At 30.5% G+C, this 17,001-nt stretch overlaps 2 protein-coding genes across 2 annotated transcripts; both read right to left on the bottom strand.

The window, feature by feature from the left end:
* Positions 1-2,426: 2,426 nt before the first annotated feature.
* Positions 2,427-4,298, bottom strand: LOC118033798 (transcription factor TCP9). Its single transcript, XM_035038904.2, has one exon. The coding sequence runs from the start codon at positions 3,865-3,867 to the stop codon at positions 2,665-2,667; it is 1,203 nt and encodes a 400-aa protein (XP_034894795.1). The 5' UTR covers positions 3,868-4,298; the 3' UTR covers positions 2,427-2,664.
* A 3,329-nt stretch (positions 4,299-7,627) lies between these two features.
* Positions 7,628-12,186, bottom strand: LOC118033800 (hydroxymethylglutaryl-CoA synthase). The gene is made up of 12 exons (XM_035038906.2): positions 11,917-12,186; positions 11,483-11,589; positions 11,243-11,375; positions 10,682-10,825; positions 10,311-10,469; positions 10,117-10,190; positions 9,939-10,014; positions 9,789-9,844; positions 9,595-9,682; positions 9,043-9,183; positions 8,755-8,904; positions 7,628-8,304 (listed from the first exon to the last, which is right to left on the bottom strand). The coding sequence occupies exons 1-12, from the start codon at positions 11,977-11,979 to the stop codon at positions 8,101-8,103; spliced, it is 1,395 nt and encodes a 464-aa protein (XP_034894797.1). The 5' UTR covers positions 11,980-12,186; the 3' UTR covers positions 7,628-8,100.
* Between the last annotated feature and the right edge of the window lie 4,815 nt (positions 12,187-17,001).

Genomic DNA, 17,001 nt, shown 5'->3' with positions numbered 1-17,001 from the left:
CTTCTATCTTGAAAAAAAAAAAAAAAAAGTTGATTGGGTTTAACGAAAGTTTTATTTTACTCAGTTTGATTTGTGTCTTTGGATCAATTGAAGGGTTTTTTGAGGTTGAAAACAAATTTATTGAGATTTTTAGAGTGTTTATTAAGTTTTCTCGAGTGAAAATAGGTTTTTAGATTAAAAAAACTTAGTACCCAACTTTTTAGCCACTTCTTTGATAATCAAAATCCACATCGGTTTATTTGATTTGTACCCATCTCATAGACTTATTCCCTGACATCTTTCTATAGTCTTCTTTTTTTTTTAATTTTTTTTAGATTTTAACTGTAATGCACTATAAATAAAATATTTAACATGATATTTCATCTCCACCAACTCAAAAATATCTAATTTATAATCATTAGAATCCTCACAATCATCACCCAAATGCCTTTTAACCTCATTTTTTTTCTTTCTACATCATCTTCTTCCTTTAATATTTTTTTAATTGAGAAGCCAAGTCATTTGACATATCATCTACCACCATCGAATCAACATTAACATCTTCACATTTATCAATGCCAACACTATGGACAACCTCAACATTCTCATTTACATTCATATAATACTCAAACAACCTTAGCAAAGTATCTATAATCTTTACAATAAAATTTACAACCTTTTCAATATCATACAATTTCCGAAAACAAAATCTTATTTACTTTAATTTGAAACATGGATCTAACATAATAGCCATATACAACATAAAGTTTTGTGTATCTTGATCTCCCTAATAGTTTTTATACTTTGTCATAATATTCTTGACCATTTTATTTACATAAATATCTTCATTTCTACAGAATTGAGATATATTTGTGTGCATGAAAATTAACTCATGAAAGAAAGAATTAGATGTCACATATAACGAGCCAGAAAATTTTAATATAACCATGTAAAATAGTTTCAAAAACTTCATAAAAGATCTAGCATTTTTCCAATCTTCTAAAATAGCAGGATCTAAGGTTTTTTTTTTTTTCTCTCTCATTTGAATCAACCTTAAAGTAACTCAACTACCTAGGATTGGTTTCTTTTAACGTCATAAAAACCACATCAAATTTCTCAGTCGCATCTAGCATCATATAGTTAGAGTTCCATCTAATTACAACATCCAAGCAAACTAATTATTTACTCCTAATTTTCAACCTCTTCATATATTAGTTAAAAACAAGTTGTTTAGAAGGAAAAGATCTAACAAATATTATTGCATTATGAATCTTGACCATGACATGTGAGCCTACCCTTGCATTTGAAAACCTAGATTTAGGGGGAATACCAAAAAAAAAATCTAAGGAATTCCAAATGATGTGTCATCAAGATTTTTTTTCTTTTCAAAAATTACATGTCCACCCCATTTACATTTTAAAAAAAGCATAGCACCATGTTAGCCTACCCTTGCATGCCTATGTGCGAGCCCTTTCTAATTAGACCATGCTTAGCAACATTTAGCCTTCTTTTTTATTTTATTTTTTGTAATTTTGCCTTTTAAATCATGTTTTTTGTATGTATTTTTTTGAAGATTTTTTTAAATTTATATTTAAATTAGTACATTTTCTCTCTGATTTCTATTTTTTGTATTTAGTTTTTTTTTAAATAATGATTTTTTTTTTAAAATATTTTGTATGTATTTAATTTCTTATGAGATTATTCTAATTCATCTTTATCAATAAATAATATTTATTTTTGGATAGTATTTAAGTGCAAGTTTGTGATATATTTTTTTCACCTTGATTTTAGTCAATAATTTTATGTGTGTGTGTGTCTATTTCTACTATAATTTTATTAAATAAAAAAATAATTTTAATAAACAGAGTTATTGAACACTATCGAGTAAATAAACTATGTTACAAAATTAAATATCTTGAATATATATCCGTCTCTCGACTCTTACTGATAAGTATTTAGTTATTGTTAATAATATTTTTTATTTATCATTAACACAAATTATTCTTGATTTATTTAATTAAATTCATGCATAAAATTTTTTAATTTATATGTATAAAAACATGTAAAAAAAACTTGCATGTTTAATTTTTTTATGTTGTTTGGTATTATAGTAATAGTTGATTTTCAAAATGTTTTTTGTTTAGAAATATATTAAAATAATATTTTTTTATTTTTTTAAATTTAATTTTTATATTAACACTTCAAAAAAAAATCTAAAAATACTAAATAAAATTAATTTAAAGAAAAAAAAAAAAATAAAAAAAAATTTCAAAAACTATTTTAAAATACAAAAACAACCCAGATCAAAATAACTAGCAGTGAAACCAAAAAAGAAATGCTACGACAGCGCCAGGTCAATCAAGCACGAGGCACATTCATCTTCGTGCATCTGAACTGGAGCGTAAGCTAGAAATAGAAAGCCAGTTTGTTTGTTTCTGTAGCACACGTTTCTCAAATGCCAAGTGTTATTTCTGATAATCGCTCGACATATTACGAAGATTGACAAGTCAAGAACCACACTACTGTTCATGGCTTCTGTATAAATAAAGTACAAAAGCAACAAATTCTGAAGAAAATAAAAAACACAAATTGCAAATAAACGAAACCCTTGAACTGGAAATTATTTGCAAGTGACAACTTGGTAGTTAATTTCCATCTGTTAGCGCTTACATCAACACTAAATTCCTACGATTTTGATCGGCGTGGTTGATTATTCCCAGGACGCCCCATTAACTGCAACTCTTGCTTATCATAAATTTCTAAAGAAAAATCCCTTAACATTTGAGCCTTCCCTCCCTTGCCACTACCACTATTAGAACTCACACTCGGCGCCATGATCGATTTCTTCGCCACTTTAGCCCCAACCGATGTGCTAGCAACCACCGGTGAAGGTGACCTAAATTCAACCTCGCTAGGTATATTTACCACACTTCCTGCTGCTGCTGTATTTACTCCTGTTTCATTCCCACTGTTTGTTGATGTCACAAATGATGATATGGGCCTCGCGGCTGCAACGTTAAAGACAGGGGTTAGCGAAGGCGATAAGGCCCATATTTGTTGATTAGCAGGAGCAGCCGTAGCCGCAGCTTGTGGAATCATCCAAAAAGCATTCGCTGGCACCATCATGCCAGTATTTCCCACAGCAAAAACAGGTACCATTCCTTGTGGTGTCGCGGCCGCAGCAAGTGGTGCTGAGGGCTTTACTGGGGCTAAACCAGATGTCTGAGAAGTCGAAACGGGTGCTGCTTCACTAATATCGCAGAACTCAGAATTCGAAGGGCGCTTCCGTTTCTTCGGCGTTTCAGTTAATGAATTACTATTGTTTGAGGTTGTTGTAGGGATTTTGAGAGTCCCACCAACGGAGACCGCGATAGCAGGGACCGTGCCGGTGCCGGTTGCTTCAATAATAGCTTCTTCAGCATGTTCAAGCAACCATCTAACGGTTTCACCGTCTGATTTATGGCCTAATTCTCGGGTCAATTGGAAGATCCGGGCAGCACAAGTTGCGGGTATTCGGATCCTACGGCCACGGCCCTCCACTTTTGTGTGGCGGTCTTTGGTGGATGCGCGTCTGGTTGTTGCTGTTGTAGTGACTGGCAGAGGCATTGAAATTGGCATTGGCGTCTGCATCTGCATAGCTAGCGGTACTACACCCACTGGGTTGGTTCTTTGGTCCGGGTCAGAAGACGGGTCGGAGTCAAATGGCTCCTCCTTTAACGGCATGACTTGAAACGCTTCTGTTTCATCAATTGTTGATATCTTTAAGCACCCATTACTGCTGATGCTACTGCTGTTCCTATTGTCTTCTGGGTCACCAGCGCTCGTGCTAAGATCAGAAGTGCCACCTTCATCATCTGGGTCCATTCCATGCTCTTGCAATGATGCCATTTTTTGAGGGTCCAGAAGGGAAAAAAAGAAGTAGAAACCCAGATGATAATTTGGAGTGTTTGTTTGTTTGTTTCTAGGGAAAATGAATGGGAAAAAAAGGGTTTTGGTGAAGAGGTTGAAGGAGGAACTATATATAAATATCAGTCGAGCAACAGAGAGAGATTTACTTGTGGAAAAGTTGGGGGTTACAAAAGGGGAAGGGATCAAACCCTAGAATTGTATTTCTATTTGTGGCTCTTATCATCACGATCTTGTTGTTTATTGCTTCATGGAAAAAATGGCAAAAGATTTTGGTGGTGGGGATGGAGAGACTATCAAGCGGTTAGGATGGGATCATGAAAGCTTTGTGAAGACGAGGGAGTGACACGTGCCAGAGTCTTGTTGGTGACCGTTTTGTGTGTGCAATGTGGGTCCCAATAGAAGTGGACCACAAGGGGGGGAGGGGGGGCGTGGTGGTCTCGAGCCTCGACTCTCAAGTCTCAACTCTCGACCAATTGGTTAATAGAGTGGTGACAGAAAACTCTGGAAAAGTTTCGAGTCTTTTGTGGCTTAATTAATTGGATTTTCATCGGTTGACGACACGTTGCTGCTGTGGTGGTCCATTCATCATCATCATCATCAGAGAGGAGAGGAGAGGAAAAGCACCTTCACCCGGTAAATGTCTCGCCGTGGATCCCCTCACATTTTCGCACTTGCCTTCCATGAACAAAACTAAATAACTTGGTTTGGGGTAATATTGTCGGCACACAATCATCGTTACAATATTGAATACTCTTTATTCAATATTTTAACTTCTTATTCGCATATTTTAATTACTAAATACTCTAAAAATAAAACTAAAATAATTGGTAGCCCGGGGTGTGTCGGTGACAGGTTGCAAGTGTAGCTCTTGTAGATTTATTTTTTCTTTTCCTTTTTAAAATACAAAAATTATCTTTTATTTGTTTTTTAAAAATAAGTTTTTTTCTTCAATGTAATCCTTCATTGTTTAGTTTCATTTAATTTTTATATAAAATTGTCTTTATTTTTTTAATTTTTATTTATTTATTTTTATCATTTTTATAATTGAATTTTGTTTCGAATTTTATCTATTAGCATTTGATTTTGATTTATTTTTATATCCAATTTAATCCTTTTTTTTCAGCATGTAACTAGCTATTTAACATGTGCTTTGAGATCTTTGCTATATATTATATAATTTTTTTCAATAAAAAAATAAATATACAAGTTTTTTTCAATGTGTTTTTTGTTATAAAAAAAACTCTCAATCATAAATTAAAATCTTATACATGCATCTAATTAATTCAATTTATATTCTCAACTCAGTTGTGTTTAATAATTATGTTTCTTAGAATAATTTTCTTATTTAATCAAATAATTATCCATGTCATTAAAAGTTAAAAAAATATAGTTGTTAACAAAAGTGAATTGAATGAAACTATGAAACTCAAACTATAAAACCAACTCAAAGTTGAATGGCAAAATTAAAAAAAAAAAAAAAATCAATCTAATTTTGAAGGATAAAATCAGAAAAATAATCTCAAATTAAAAAAATTATCAAAGTAAATTCAACAAATAACGACAAATAAAAAGAACTAAGATAACCTGTTTCATTTTTAAAATTAGTAAAAAATCCTATAAATAGAAAAATAAATAAAAACAACAGAAGTTTAATCTTCAATTGAATAAAGGGTAAAGTTTAGAACTGAAATAACATAAGCTTAAAAAAAAAAAAAAAAAACAAGACAACTCGAATGAACCTCTTAAACCTAGATTAATCTCTAAAACTTGCAACTCGTAAAATTATATACCTAGACTTAATAAAAAAAGCTCAATTCTAAACCAATTTAATATTGAAGAATGAAATAAAAAATTAATTTCAAAAAATTATCAATATAAAAAAAAAAAACAACAATAAAAAACATAAAGATCAAATTTGATAAGAAAAAAAACTTGAGAATGAATTTGTAAAAATAATCAATTTAAAAAATTATCTCAAATCAAACAAATAACAATCAAAAGATTGAGGACCAAATTTAAAAGATGAGAAAATTGAAGAGGGATGAAATTGAAAAAGAATTCCAGTTTTATAAATTATTCCAAATAAAATAAATAGTAATAAAAAAATAAAGACCAAATTTTAAGGAATAACAAATTGAAGAACTTCTTTGAAATTTTAAACGGGCAGACATGGAAATTAACGAGGAGAGAGAAAAGAAGAAGAAAAGGCCATGGACACCAAATGAAACGCATCGCCTCATCACAGAAGGGACATCAAGATGACTCAAATGTTGTCGTGTAATGTGGTATTTGGTCACTGGATGGCTCTGCACGCGTCGCTTAAAGGGCACGAGAGCTACCTATGCGTTGGCACGTGCATTACACACACCAACCACTTTTTTTAATAACATTTATATTTGTTAAGTTAAAAAATTGCCCCTTAACCAACTTAGAAAAAAAAACTGTATGAAAATACAAAAATTTCTTTAGATAAAAGCTAAAAAAAAATTATACTTCTAAGAGCATTTAAGTCATTTTACTGTCTTAAAAAAATAAAAATGCAAAAAAAATTTGTGCATCAACTTTAAAACTTTTTGGATTTATGGGTAGAATAGTCATTTGACTATGCATTTAAAATGTGAAAATATTTAATTGCCCATAATAATCAATAGACCCTTGCAAAAATACAAAACTACCCCAATAACAAGTTGTTTAGCTATGTTTTAGAAGGGCAAAATGAGGTTTTCACTATGAATGCCCATGGTTAAACCCCATGCTTTTTAGATTTTGTTACCTATATTTTTTGTTTGCATTAAGCCACGAGTCATATCATTTTTTTCTAACTTTGAAAAAAAATTGTGAAGATATATATTGGACAAGACATTTTAAAAATATTGAGATTGTGATATATTAAAAAATATTAAAACAACAATATATTAGTTCAACCTAGATCAACCATGGTTAACCCGCGAAACCTGTAATCTGAGGTATGAGACTATGATAATCCTATAAAACCCAAATCGAAACAAAACAGGAAGCTCATTTTTAATCGATCAAATATTAAAGGTTTAAAATTAAATAAAAATAATAAAAAAAGAATAAAAAAGTATACTTAAGCAAGCAAAAATATCAAGAAGTGAGCATAACATGCTTATATTTAAGTAATTAATTTAAATTAATTTAATTCAAACCAAACTTTTTTTTTAAAAAAATAAATTTAACAAAAGAATAACAAATAAAAAAACTAGAGATAACTCAAGTCATTTTTCAAAGTCAGTGAAGAATTTTATGGAAAAAAATAATAATATTAAAAAATAAAATTAAAAAAACATAAGTTTTTTTTTTTTAAATAAACTCGGGTGAATCTTTTTAACTTGGATTAATTTACTAAGTTCGTAACTCATTAAATCATAGACAAAGGCTTAGTAAAAAAGTTCAATTAAATGTTGAAGGATAAAATATGAAAATAAATTATTAATTTAAAAAATTTACCAAAATAAACAAAATAGTAATAAAAAATGAAGAAAAATGAACTCTTAAAAAAACTCCATTTTAAAAATAATTTTAAATAAAATAAATTATATTTAAAAAAAAATAATAAAATTTAACATATTAAAAAAATCAAAAAAGGATTAAATTAAAAAAAATCCAAATAAAAAAAATCAATTGAAAGAACAAAACCAATTCCAAAGAAAAAACAATTGAATAGCTACTGTAAGATGAGATTTTGTAAGATTAGGTGCAGAAATTGAGATGAGAGAAAAAAAAAGGATAATAAGCACCAAACCACATAATTACATCACATATGCCGTCTAGCGGGGAGACCCTATCATGACAAATCAGAACGCATCAAGAAAAGTCATTTTTAATCACATCAGGGCGGCTTACTTATTGACACGTTCGACACATGTGCCAATTTTTATTTCTTTTATTTTTTAAAATACTAAATTTCCCCTTAGATCACATGATAATCACACCAAAAATAAAAGGAACCGAAATGAAGTTACGAAAAAGCCTGTAAGGCCAGGTAAGCGAACTATTTGCTTGCTGATGAACGAACTAAAAGATAACCAAAAAAAGATATTGAGAACACTTGCTTGCTGATGAACGAACTACTTGCTTTAAAATACAAACTCAAGGAAGCATGGATATTCTTCTTTGGGCTTGATAACAACATTTAAAAGCTAAGAGCCGAATCCCTGGATTATGAAAACTGTAGCTGGTTCCCGAGGATCAGTGACCATTGGTGAGCGAACAATTCTCACTAGCGCCGTCTATGGGCTTCTTGGCATAAAATCTTCGGTACATGTAGTCGACTTCTGTAAGATAGTATGTTCCTGGAGCCAAAAGACTGCAATCCTTGCTTGTCACGAAGTCTTTTGCTCCGTACCTGTGCTCCATTAGGTGCATAGTTTCGACAAATTTTTCGGGAGAAAACTGCACCAGAAGCATAAGTTCAGTGAAATGCATTCAATGACACTGCTCCTTCACAATCTAATTGAGCAGATAAGATATATTCTAACAAGGCCCCTTAACCTTTACTTTTTCTGGATCATTCCAACAATCCTAGTATTTCTTAATCATGATTCCATCAAGACCATAAGAAAGTACACTGCACTTAACATAGCGGGTAATGAAGAGTTCCCAGGTTGTAAAGGCCTTTAGATTGCTTATTCAGAAGAGAACAGCTGTCCAAAGAGGGGGTGTCAACTGGAAACGGTGATATTAAACTACAAATTCAAATATTGAGATATGCGGCGGGCAGGTGGATTTGTCGGGTTGTAATGATAGTTGAAATTCATGCTCCCAGAGGCATGATCATGCATAATGGAGAATGATATACAAGGAACTGATCTTTAACCGTTCAAGAAATATATTCAAGATTACCTCGTGCCTTGACTTCAACTTTGTTGGAACATTCATCACAGTGGCAATGTTTGACAAGCTAAACGGTTGTTGACCTTCATGTAGTTGCAATGAGAACATCGTGGCTGTCAAACCACTTCCATATGAGAACAGTATAACCCGCTTGCCTGCCTGCAATAAATCCAAAATATCCTGGTAAGCACTAGCGTCAAATATAAATAAGCTAAGATTAAAGCCATCTTAATGATGAAGTACAAGTGAAGATTTAAAGGCAAGTCTAAAATTAGAAAAAAGAATAACGACTATTACCAATTCACTATTTTTATTGTGAAGAAGGGATGCAAATGCTGCATAGAGAGATGCGGTATACATGTTGCCAACTTGCTTGGGTATCAAAGTGGTTGGTTGCACCTTTGCTTCAAAAAGAGGCTTTGCAACTTGTTGGGATACCTGTGGATGCATAACATCAAGTGATCAATCAGCAAGATGCTCAAATACCAACAACTAAACAATTCTGATATGGAATCTTAAGCAATCTTTGCAATTTAGAAGTCTGGAAATGTTCAGCATCATGCATGCTTGGTAATTCAGTAGCTCATCTGTAAGAATTATGCAAGTAAAATCTCCTGCATTTAGCACACTGTTGGCAAAACATCCAAACAAAGATTTGATAAGAATTTGAAAGCAGCAGGAGTATCCTTAGAAGTGAGGGCTCAAGAAATTAAATGATTTCTTTCTCTTCACTAACTCAATAGTGTCAAAATAGGTACCAGCAACCCTTCTTCTGCAGTGTGGTGGATAAAAGGCAAAAGAAAGAAACGTCTTCACTTTTTTAACAGACAGGGTGGGTTTTAAATGCACCTTCTCAAGATCCCGGCTTTGGTAGCTTTCATCACCAGACAAAGTTGAAAATGGTGCCAGTTTCTCTTTAGCACCCTCATCAATTGAGCTGCAAATAATAGCAAATGAAGGTAAGAACTTAATATATCATGCAAATTTTACCAGTTAAAAACCAAAACATATAAAATTCTTCAGGAGTGAAGAAAAGACAGAACCTGGCTTTCCTCACAGAGTCATTGAACACCAACCAAGCAAAGCTTTTCTGTACAAGCTGCAAAAGTTCAACATACAGAATTAATACAAATGCTGAACATGTTGGTGATACCACAAAGAGAGCAATGGAAAAAGCAAAACAATAAATTTACCTTGTTATAAGGAGAATGGAATACAAAATAGGCAGCATCAGAAAGAGAGAATTGTTTGCCTGTTGATTTCTCATACCTACACGGAGCAAAATAGCAAGCCATTTACATCACACACATCACCAGTATCATCAAAAGGTCTACATCATGAAAAAGGCTTTCTGTAGTTAATATATCGTACTTTGCACAGAATGTTTTGTAGCAGGAATCAAGGGCCATGAGGTAGCATGTTTGAGAAAGCTTGCCATCCACAACCTACAATTGCATTTTCCACAGCATGAGGAAAAGGTATCAAGAAACAAGAACAATAAAGAATTATAGTAGTAAACAGGTTACACAGAAAAGGGAATCAATGTAGAAGGGAAATGGAGTTACCGGATATTCACTAGCAAGGTTGGGCTTATAGAAATCATAGGCATGAGACATGTGACTCCCCCTAAATTTGCTTTCAAAAACAATAGGTGCATCTGGACCGATTAGCATGGCAATGGCAGCAGCTCCTCCAGTAGGTCGGGCAGGTCCTTCTGCGTAGACCTGATAAAATAGAAAGAGACCTCCAGTAAGAAAAGGAAACCAGTACATGCTCCAAACCAGTGAGATGGAAAATATGAAGTATCTTAGAAATTCAAATAAATGGTCTTGTTTCCAGAAATAAAACTGATTTTAACATGATTTTAACATCAACAAGTTCAACTAATTATTAAGAAAAAAGGCGATTTTGAAGCAGTCAAAGGATATTATCATACCGCACTGTCAGTACACACAACAAGCCCATAGCGTCCATCCCATGAGCTACTCTCGACCCAATTGACACAGTTGAATAAAGCTGCAGTTCCTCCATAGCATGCATTAGTTGAGTCAACCCCTTCAATGTCGGTATTTCCACATTTCTGCTTGTTTTTCAAGAAAGAGAATCATGTTACAATAGAGCATGTTATTTTTGCTTCATACAGCAGAGCGATTATAATTAAATCCAGAAATGACCTTGCAAGTTTATCTATTAGACAAGATAGCTAGTAAAAATGAGCTACACAGATAAGGATCAAACTCCAATTATCAAATTTGGACACAAGCTACTGGCCATTATGTATGAAATGAAAATTCACACACAAGATTTAGCTAAAAGGGTAATTTTGTGATGAAGAAATCATGTTATAGCAAAGCATGTTTCAAGATTTCAAGTTAAATAATCCACAGCATGGTTCCACAAAGTAAACATTCCAACTACACCAAACACTTTATCAAAGATTCTTTCACAGGTCCACGCGACCATAAGAACATTGCAATTATTTCAAATAATCAAATACCTCAAAGATTTGCATCAAGAAGGTCTTGATGGATTTGCTCTTGTCAATAACGGTCTCACTGCCAACTTCTAGGCGACCAATTTGTTTTGGATCAACATTGTACTTCTCGAGAAGTGAACTAACAACTGTCAAACTGAAAATCTCCCAAAATATGTAAACATCATTATCAGCTGTCAAGTTATAAAGCACAACCACGTCTAATAGAAGTTAAGGGATCCTATATCTTGAAAAATCACAAACCTCATTGAGATAACATCTTCCACTTCTGTGCAAAATCCCAAGCAATCTTGTCCAAGTCCAATTGTGTATTTCCCTTTGCTTGCACCATCGTGGGTCTCTAAGGCTTCCTGTTTCACATGTACAACCCAAATCACTATATTGAAAAGCCAGAGCAGATTTGCTCTTGCATGTTGCAGAGATAGACAATTAATGAATCTGACCAGATAATTAAAAGCTTGATTAAGCCCGGATAATTTTTAATTTAATCTTCCCAAAAACAAATTACACATGAAATTTTAAGAAACAAAATCCAAAACCCCACTGTATTTACATTTCCTTATTTTTCTCAGCAACTAAACAGAAACCGATAAAAAACAAACCTCTATTCCAAGTAAAAAAAAATGCTATTGAGAAGGAGAATGAGAGATGTAGATAGAGAAATGAAATCTAATCACCTGTTGAACACAGGTAGGAGGGAAGTAGATATCAATAGCGAGAATCCCCACATTCTTTGTCATTCTTGGATTTTCTATAAATTCCTTGAGGAACAAACAATTCTACAAATCAAGAAACTTCAACCAAAAAAACAGGAACACAAAACCTCTCTCTTTCTCGATGTATTGCTAAGAACAAAGAGGCTTGGCTTTAATTGTTCTCCTGTTAAATATGCTAAAAATGATTATTTGAGAGCAGGGTGAGGAGACTTGCAGCAAGGTTACTGGGTTTATATAGACAGGAAGAGAAAAAAAAAAACATCTGAAGAAAAAAAGAAATTGCGGGGTCAGGATCTTTCCTTAAAGAAACTTTTGAACATTGATTTTGGATAAAATTACCATGTTTGCCATTATTAAATTTTATTTTCTTCTTTTCCTTTCTGGATATCCAGGATTGGTTGTAGATGGTGATTGAAGTTGCGGTATTTTTTAAAGATTGTAGTTTTTTTTTTAATTTAAAATTAACTTTTTTTATTATTTAAGATTTGGAGTTACTAAGTACTAACGGTGGACACTTTCCCAGGTTCTCGGACCATCACGTGCTTTCTGTCCCTTGTTCTTCGTTTTACACGTTACCTGGCGTGGTTTTTTTTTTTTTTTTTGCTCTTCCTCTGTTTTAATTTTTAAACTAACTTTTTTCATGCTCCCCTCCATTGAGATTTTTATTAAATAAAGAAATATCATATACACTGCAATCAGATATTATTTACTGTACTCGACTAGCACTCACCATAAGAGAAAAATATGATGGTGTTGTGAATATATTTTAGATATTATGATTTTTTTTAATTGAAAACAAAAGATATTTATGTTTAGTCAAATAATTTAAAAAATATATATAAACTAATAAATTTTTAAAAAAATTAATGAAGTGAAAAAATAATCCTTCTACAAAAAGTAAGGGATAGATATCTACACATGTAAATATTTTACTTTGAGTGTCTATTTTATTTTAAAAAGTAATTATGGTTGGTAAGAAAAAGTAACTTTTATTTTTATAAATAAAGCTGTCTTAACTCATCTTTTACTTTCAATTTTTTCCATGAATTTTTTAAAAAATAAAATATATTTTCAATGAAATTCCGTCATTTTATAATTTTTTCTATTTGTGAGTGGAATGAGAAGTAAGAAAAAAAAAAAAACAGAGGGAGAATGTGATGACCAGAGACTAAATAATATAAGGAAAGATCAAATTAACTGAAGAGAAAATAAAAAGAGAATTACTGTAGAACTATATATTTAGAAGCAAGCAATATATTAAATTAAAGTAAATAAAATAAATAAGAATGATAGAGATTAAAAAAAACAAAAAGAGAGCGAGCATTTATATTTCATATCATATTATAAATGTAGTTGCACTACAACATCATCTCAATAATGCTCATATTTATAGTCTAATATACATTAATACTTGTGAGCTTAAAAATTATAAAAAAGATAAAAAGTTCAAACAAACTTAGAGATAATGAATAAATAAGAAGATAAAAGGTGGAAAAATACAAATAAACATCCACTTACAATATATGATTTAATAACAAGAATCAAGTTAAGATTTGAACAATTATATAAAAGAAAATCATATCAATAAGGAGATGAAGTGAAATATTCCAATATTAGTTTTCATGTTTAGAAAGTAGCCTAAACAATATAATAGGAGAAAACCCAACACACATAAATTGTGTTTGGTTATTATGAGATAGAATAGACAAAAACAATAAAGACTAGACAAAAAAAAGATGCATGCAAATAAAATTATTTTTGATAATGATATACAAAATAAAATAATTGCTTCTTTGTATCTTGTTTGGTTATAATAAATAAGATAAGATAAATATTAAAAAATATATTTTACTCTTGATATGTATTGTTATCAAACTTATATATTTTAAAAAATAATTAGATATTTTTCTACTTTAGTTTATATTGAATGTTAAAATTAATAATATTATAATACTTCTAGTTATAAAACCAGAAACTAGTCTGACAGGTTGACTTATGAAAAAAAGAAGAAGTTATTCACAAACTCAAGAAATATAAATTAAATAATAATTCTTGAATAATGAAGAATTAATGAATTAATTTTATTAGACTATCAGGACCGAGTTATAATTAACTCAATAAAAAAACTCAGTTGACAAAAAAATCTTTAAGATGTTAAACAAAAGGCCTGGCATATAACATGTATGAGAATATGAAAAAAATGAAAAATCACAAAACATATGTGTGTCTGAAATGCAAACCCATTTTCTTTTTTACCAAAGAGTGTCCTCTCAACAATTAGTTTAAAAAAAATTAAATTGTTTCTTAACTTTTAATTTAAAGAAAATATATAAATATGCTTGATTGAAAGTAATTTTTAATTTGAATTAAAATCTTGATAAAAAAATAAGTCAAAACTATACTATAACAAACAGTTAAATTTTAAATTTTAACTTTTAATTTATAGATTCTAATTTATGCTCTATTGTTTTTCAAGAAAAGTTATTTCAAGTCATTTGTATAAAATATACTTCAAATTTAAAGATTGATTAAGGAGTAAAGTAAAATTTATTTATTTGGCATTCAATGGCCTTGTTGTGATATGATTTTTAGTAATAATCAAGTTGACTGGAAAGAAATTTAATATTTTATTAAATATAAAATATAATTTAAAAATTAAAACTGGTTGACACACACGTATTATTATATGCATTGTTATGTTATATTCAAGTAGCGTATGCGGGTGATAAAAAAAAATTCCCTTGATGTTTTTGGAATCATGACCCCATCTTTACCTCTTGTTTTTTTTTCTTTACTTCTTATTTTTCGTGTTTAACTTTTCAACTTTTCAAACAATTCTTCAATTTTTTTTTCTTCAAATTTATTCTCTGAAAATATTCAACAATACATTTAAAATACCAACGTTTATAAAATGCCCAGGCGAAATTTGACTTCTGTATTGATGACAAGACCTTGTTGTCTTTTCCAGGTTGGCTGGAAAATAAACGACGGGAAGATCGGGCTATGTACCAAATAAGACCATTTCTTATTACCAAAAACAAAGGGCCATCTCTTCACCTAACTCACAAATAAATTCAGATGTTTATTTTGACGGGCTTGTCGGCAGCTGACCTGGTTGGTTAAGCACGGAGGGTTGGATTTATTATTACGTCAAATTTTGTTAACCGAATTAAGTTACTGGGACAGCAAGGGTAATTAACTTTGTCGTGTGCTATAATGATCTTTTTTTCTTGATTTGGAGGTTTATTTGATATGATAGGAAGGTATTATTGTTATTACTGTCATATCAGTTGTTTTTTAATGTGATTTTTTTTTTAGAAATCCATTAATATAATATATATATTTATATTTATATTTTTTTCAATATTGATAAATTAAAACAATTTAAAAACATTAAAATAATAATTTTAAACAAAAAAATTAAATTTTCTTTTAAACAATTGGCTAGCCAGGCTGCGAAACGGGTCCTTAAATTACTCACAAGGGTCAAGGGATAGCGTTCTCTTCTCTTCTGACTGGTCTAATTTCAAACATGACTGCCTCTTAATATTAAACTCCAAATTATTTTATCAATTCAATTAGTCATGCACATGCCAGGACAAAGAATCTTTTAAAAACATTAAAAAATACTTTAAAATAAAAAAAATTCAAAATTTTTTAAAGATGTTATTTAACCGCAGTTCCAAAAACATGGTTACACGGGGGAGGTGGTGGTGCTCGGTTAATTTGCATCCTCCGTGGACTCGACTGAAAAGATCAGTCTAAGCTGTAAGCTAATGCCTTAAATTGCACACATCTATTAAACCAAATGATGGAATTAGCTTGACAAAAACTTGTTGATGTAAAAAAAACAAGATATAATTTTGAGGGGTATAATTCAATTTATTAAATTTTAAATTTGTTTTAGAAATTAATAGTTTGAGTCTTATAAATTTTAAAATTATTAAAAACTTATATAATTGTTAATTTTAAAATTTATAAAATTAATTTAAAGTATATATAAGCTGATGGATATCATATTAAAAAAAAAAAAATACAAGACAATATTTTTTACTAAAATCCCATGATCTGCGAGCGAATGAGTTTCATTACACACAAAAACCAACACGGTAATAAATCGTAGGCTTTATAAATTTCCTACACGCCAGATCACCTATCTCTCTTGCTTTTCTGTCCTTGTCCGGAACGCAATACATAAAATAATAATAAAATTAATAAATTGGAGAACGAGAAAGACCTCTATATGTGCATGTGTGCTTACCTACTCTTATCACGTTCTACAGATGATGGACCTTTGCCTAAGTTTATATTCACAATTTATTCCCACCTACCCTCATTAATTATTAATGTAAAATAATTAAGGGGAATTCATTGTTTCCCTACTCACGAGTCATTGTTGACTTGTACATTGCTTTGTTTTTTTTTGTAAGATATATATATATATATATATATATATATATATATATATATATATAATTTCATAATTTAATAATTTTATTTCTATCGATCTCATTATCCATATCACAGATTTAAAGAGTTAACTCAGGTTTTTTATATTATTTTTATATATTTTTTCAATTTTATCATTCAACTTTTAGTTGATTTTAAATCATGCTTCATTTTATTTTTTTTTTTTATAAGGTTATTCTTATCTTATTATTTATGTCATTATCAATTTTTGATCCCATAAAAAATAAAAAAAAAAAAAAAAAAATAAAAATACAAGAGGATACACATGAATAAAGCCTAGAAGATCATCCAAGTTAGTGATGAAGGACCAAAATAACAAGTGAAAAAGTTGGAAGACTAGAATGTACAAAATTGATAAAATTAACGACCTAATTCTGATTGACAAAAGAAACCATTGGTGATAATATTTTATGTGGGATAAAGAAATATAAATTTGAATGAGTAAGTACTAGGTGAGGATTTTGAAAGGCTTAATTAATTTTATCGAGGACTTAATTGCAAGGAAAATTAGTTTTTTGGAAGTCATTTTGGGTGTTCAGAATAAATTCAAGTTTAGGGGCTTGAAATTAAACTTTG

This window comes from Populus alba, chromosome 1 (assembly GCF_005239225.2).
Source record: "Populus alba chromosome 1, ASM523922v2, whole genome shotgun sequence".
NCBI lineage: Eukaryota > Viridiplantae > Streptophyta > Magnoliopsida > Malpighiales > Salicaceae > Populus > Populus alba.
The sequence above is the reverse complement of the archived record's forward strand: the minus strand, read 5'-3'. Positions and strand labels throughout refer to the sequence as shown.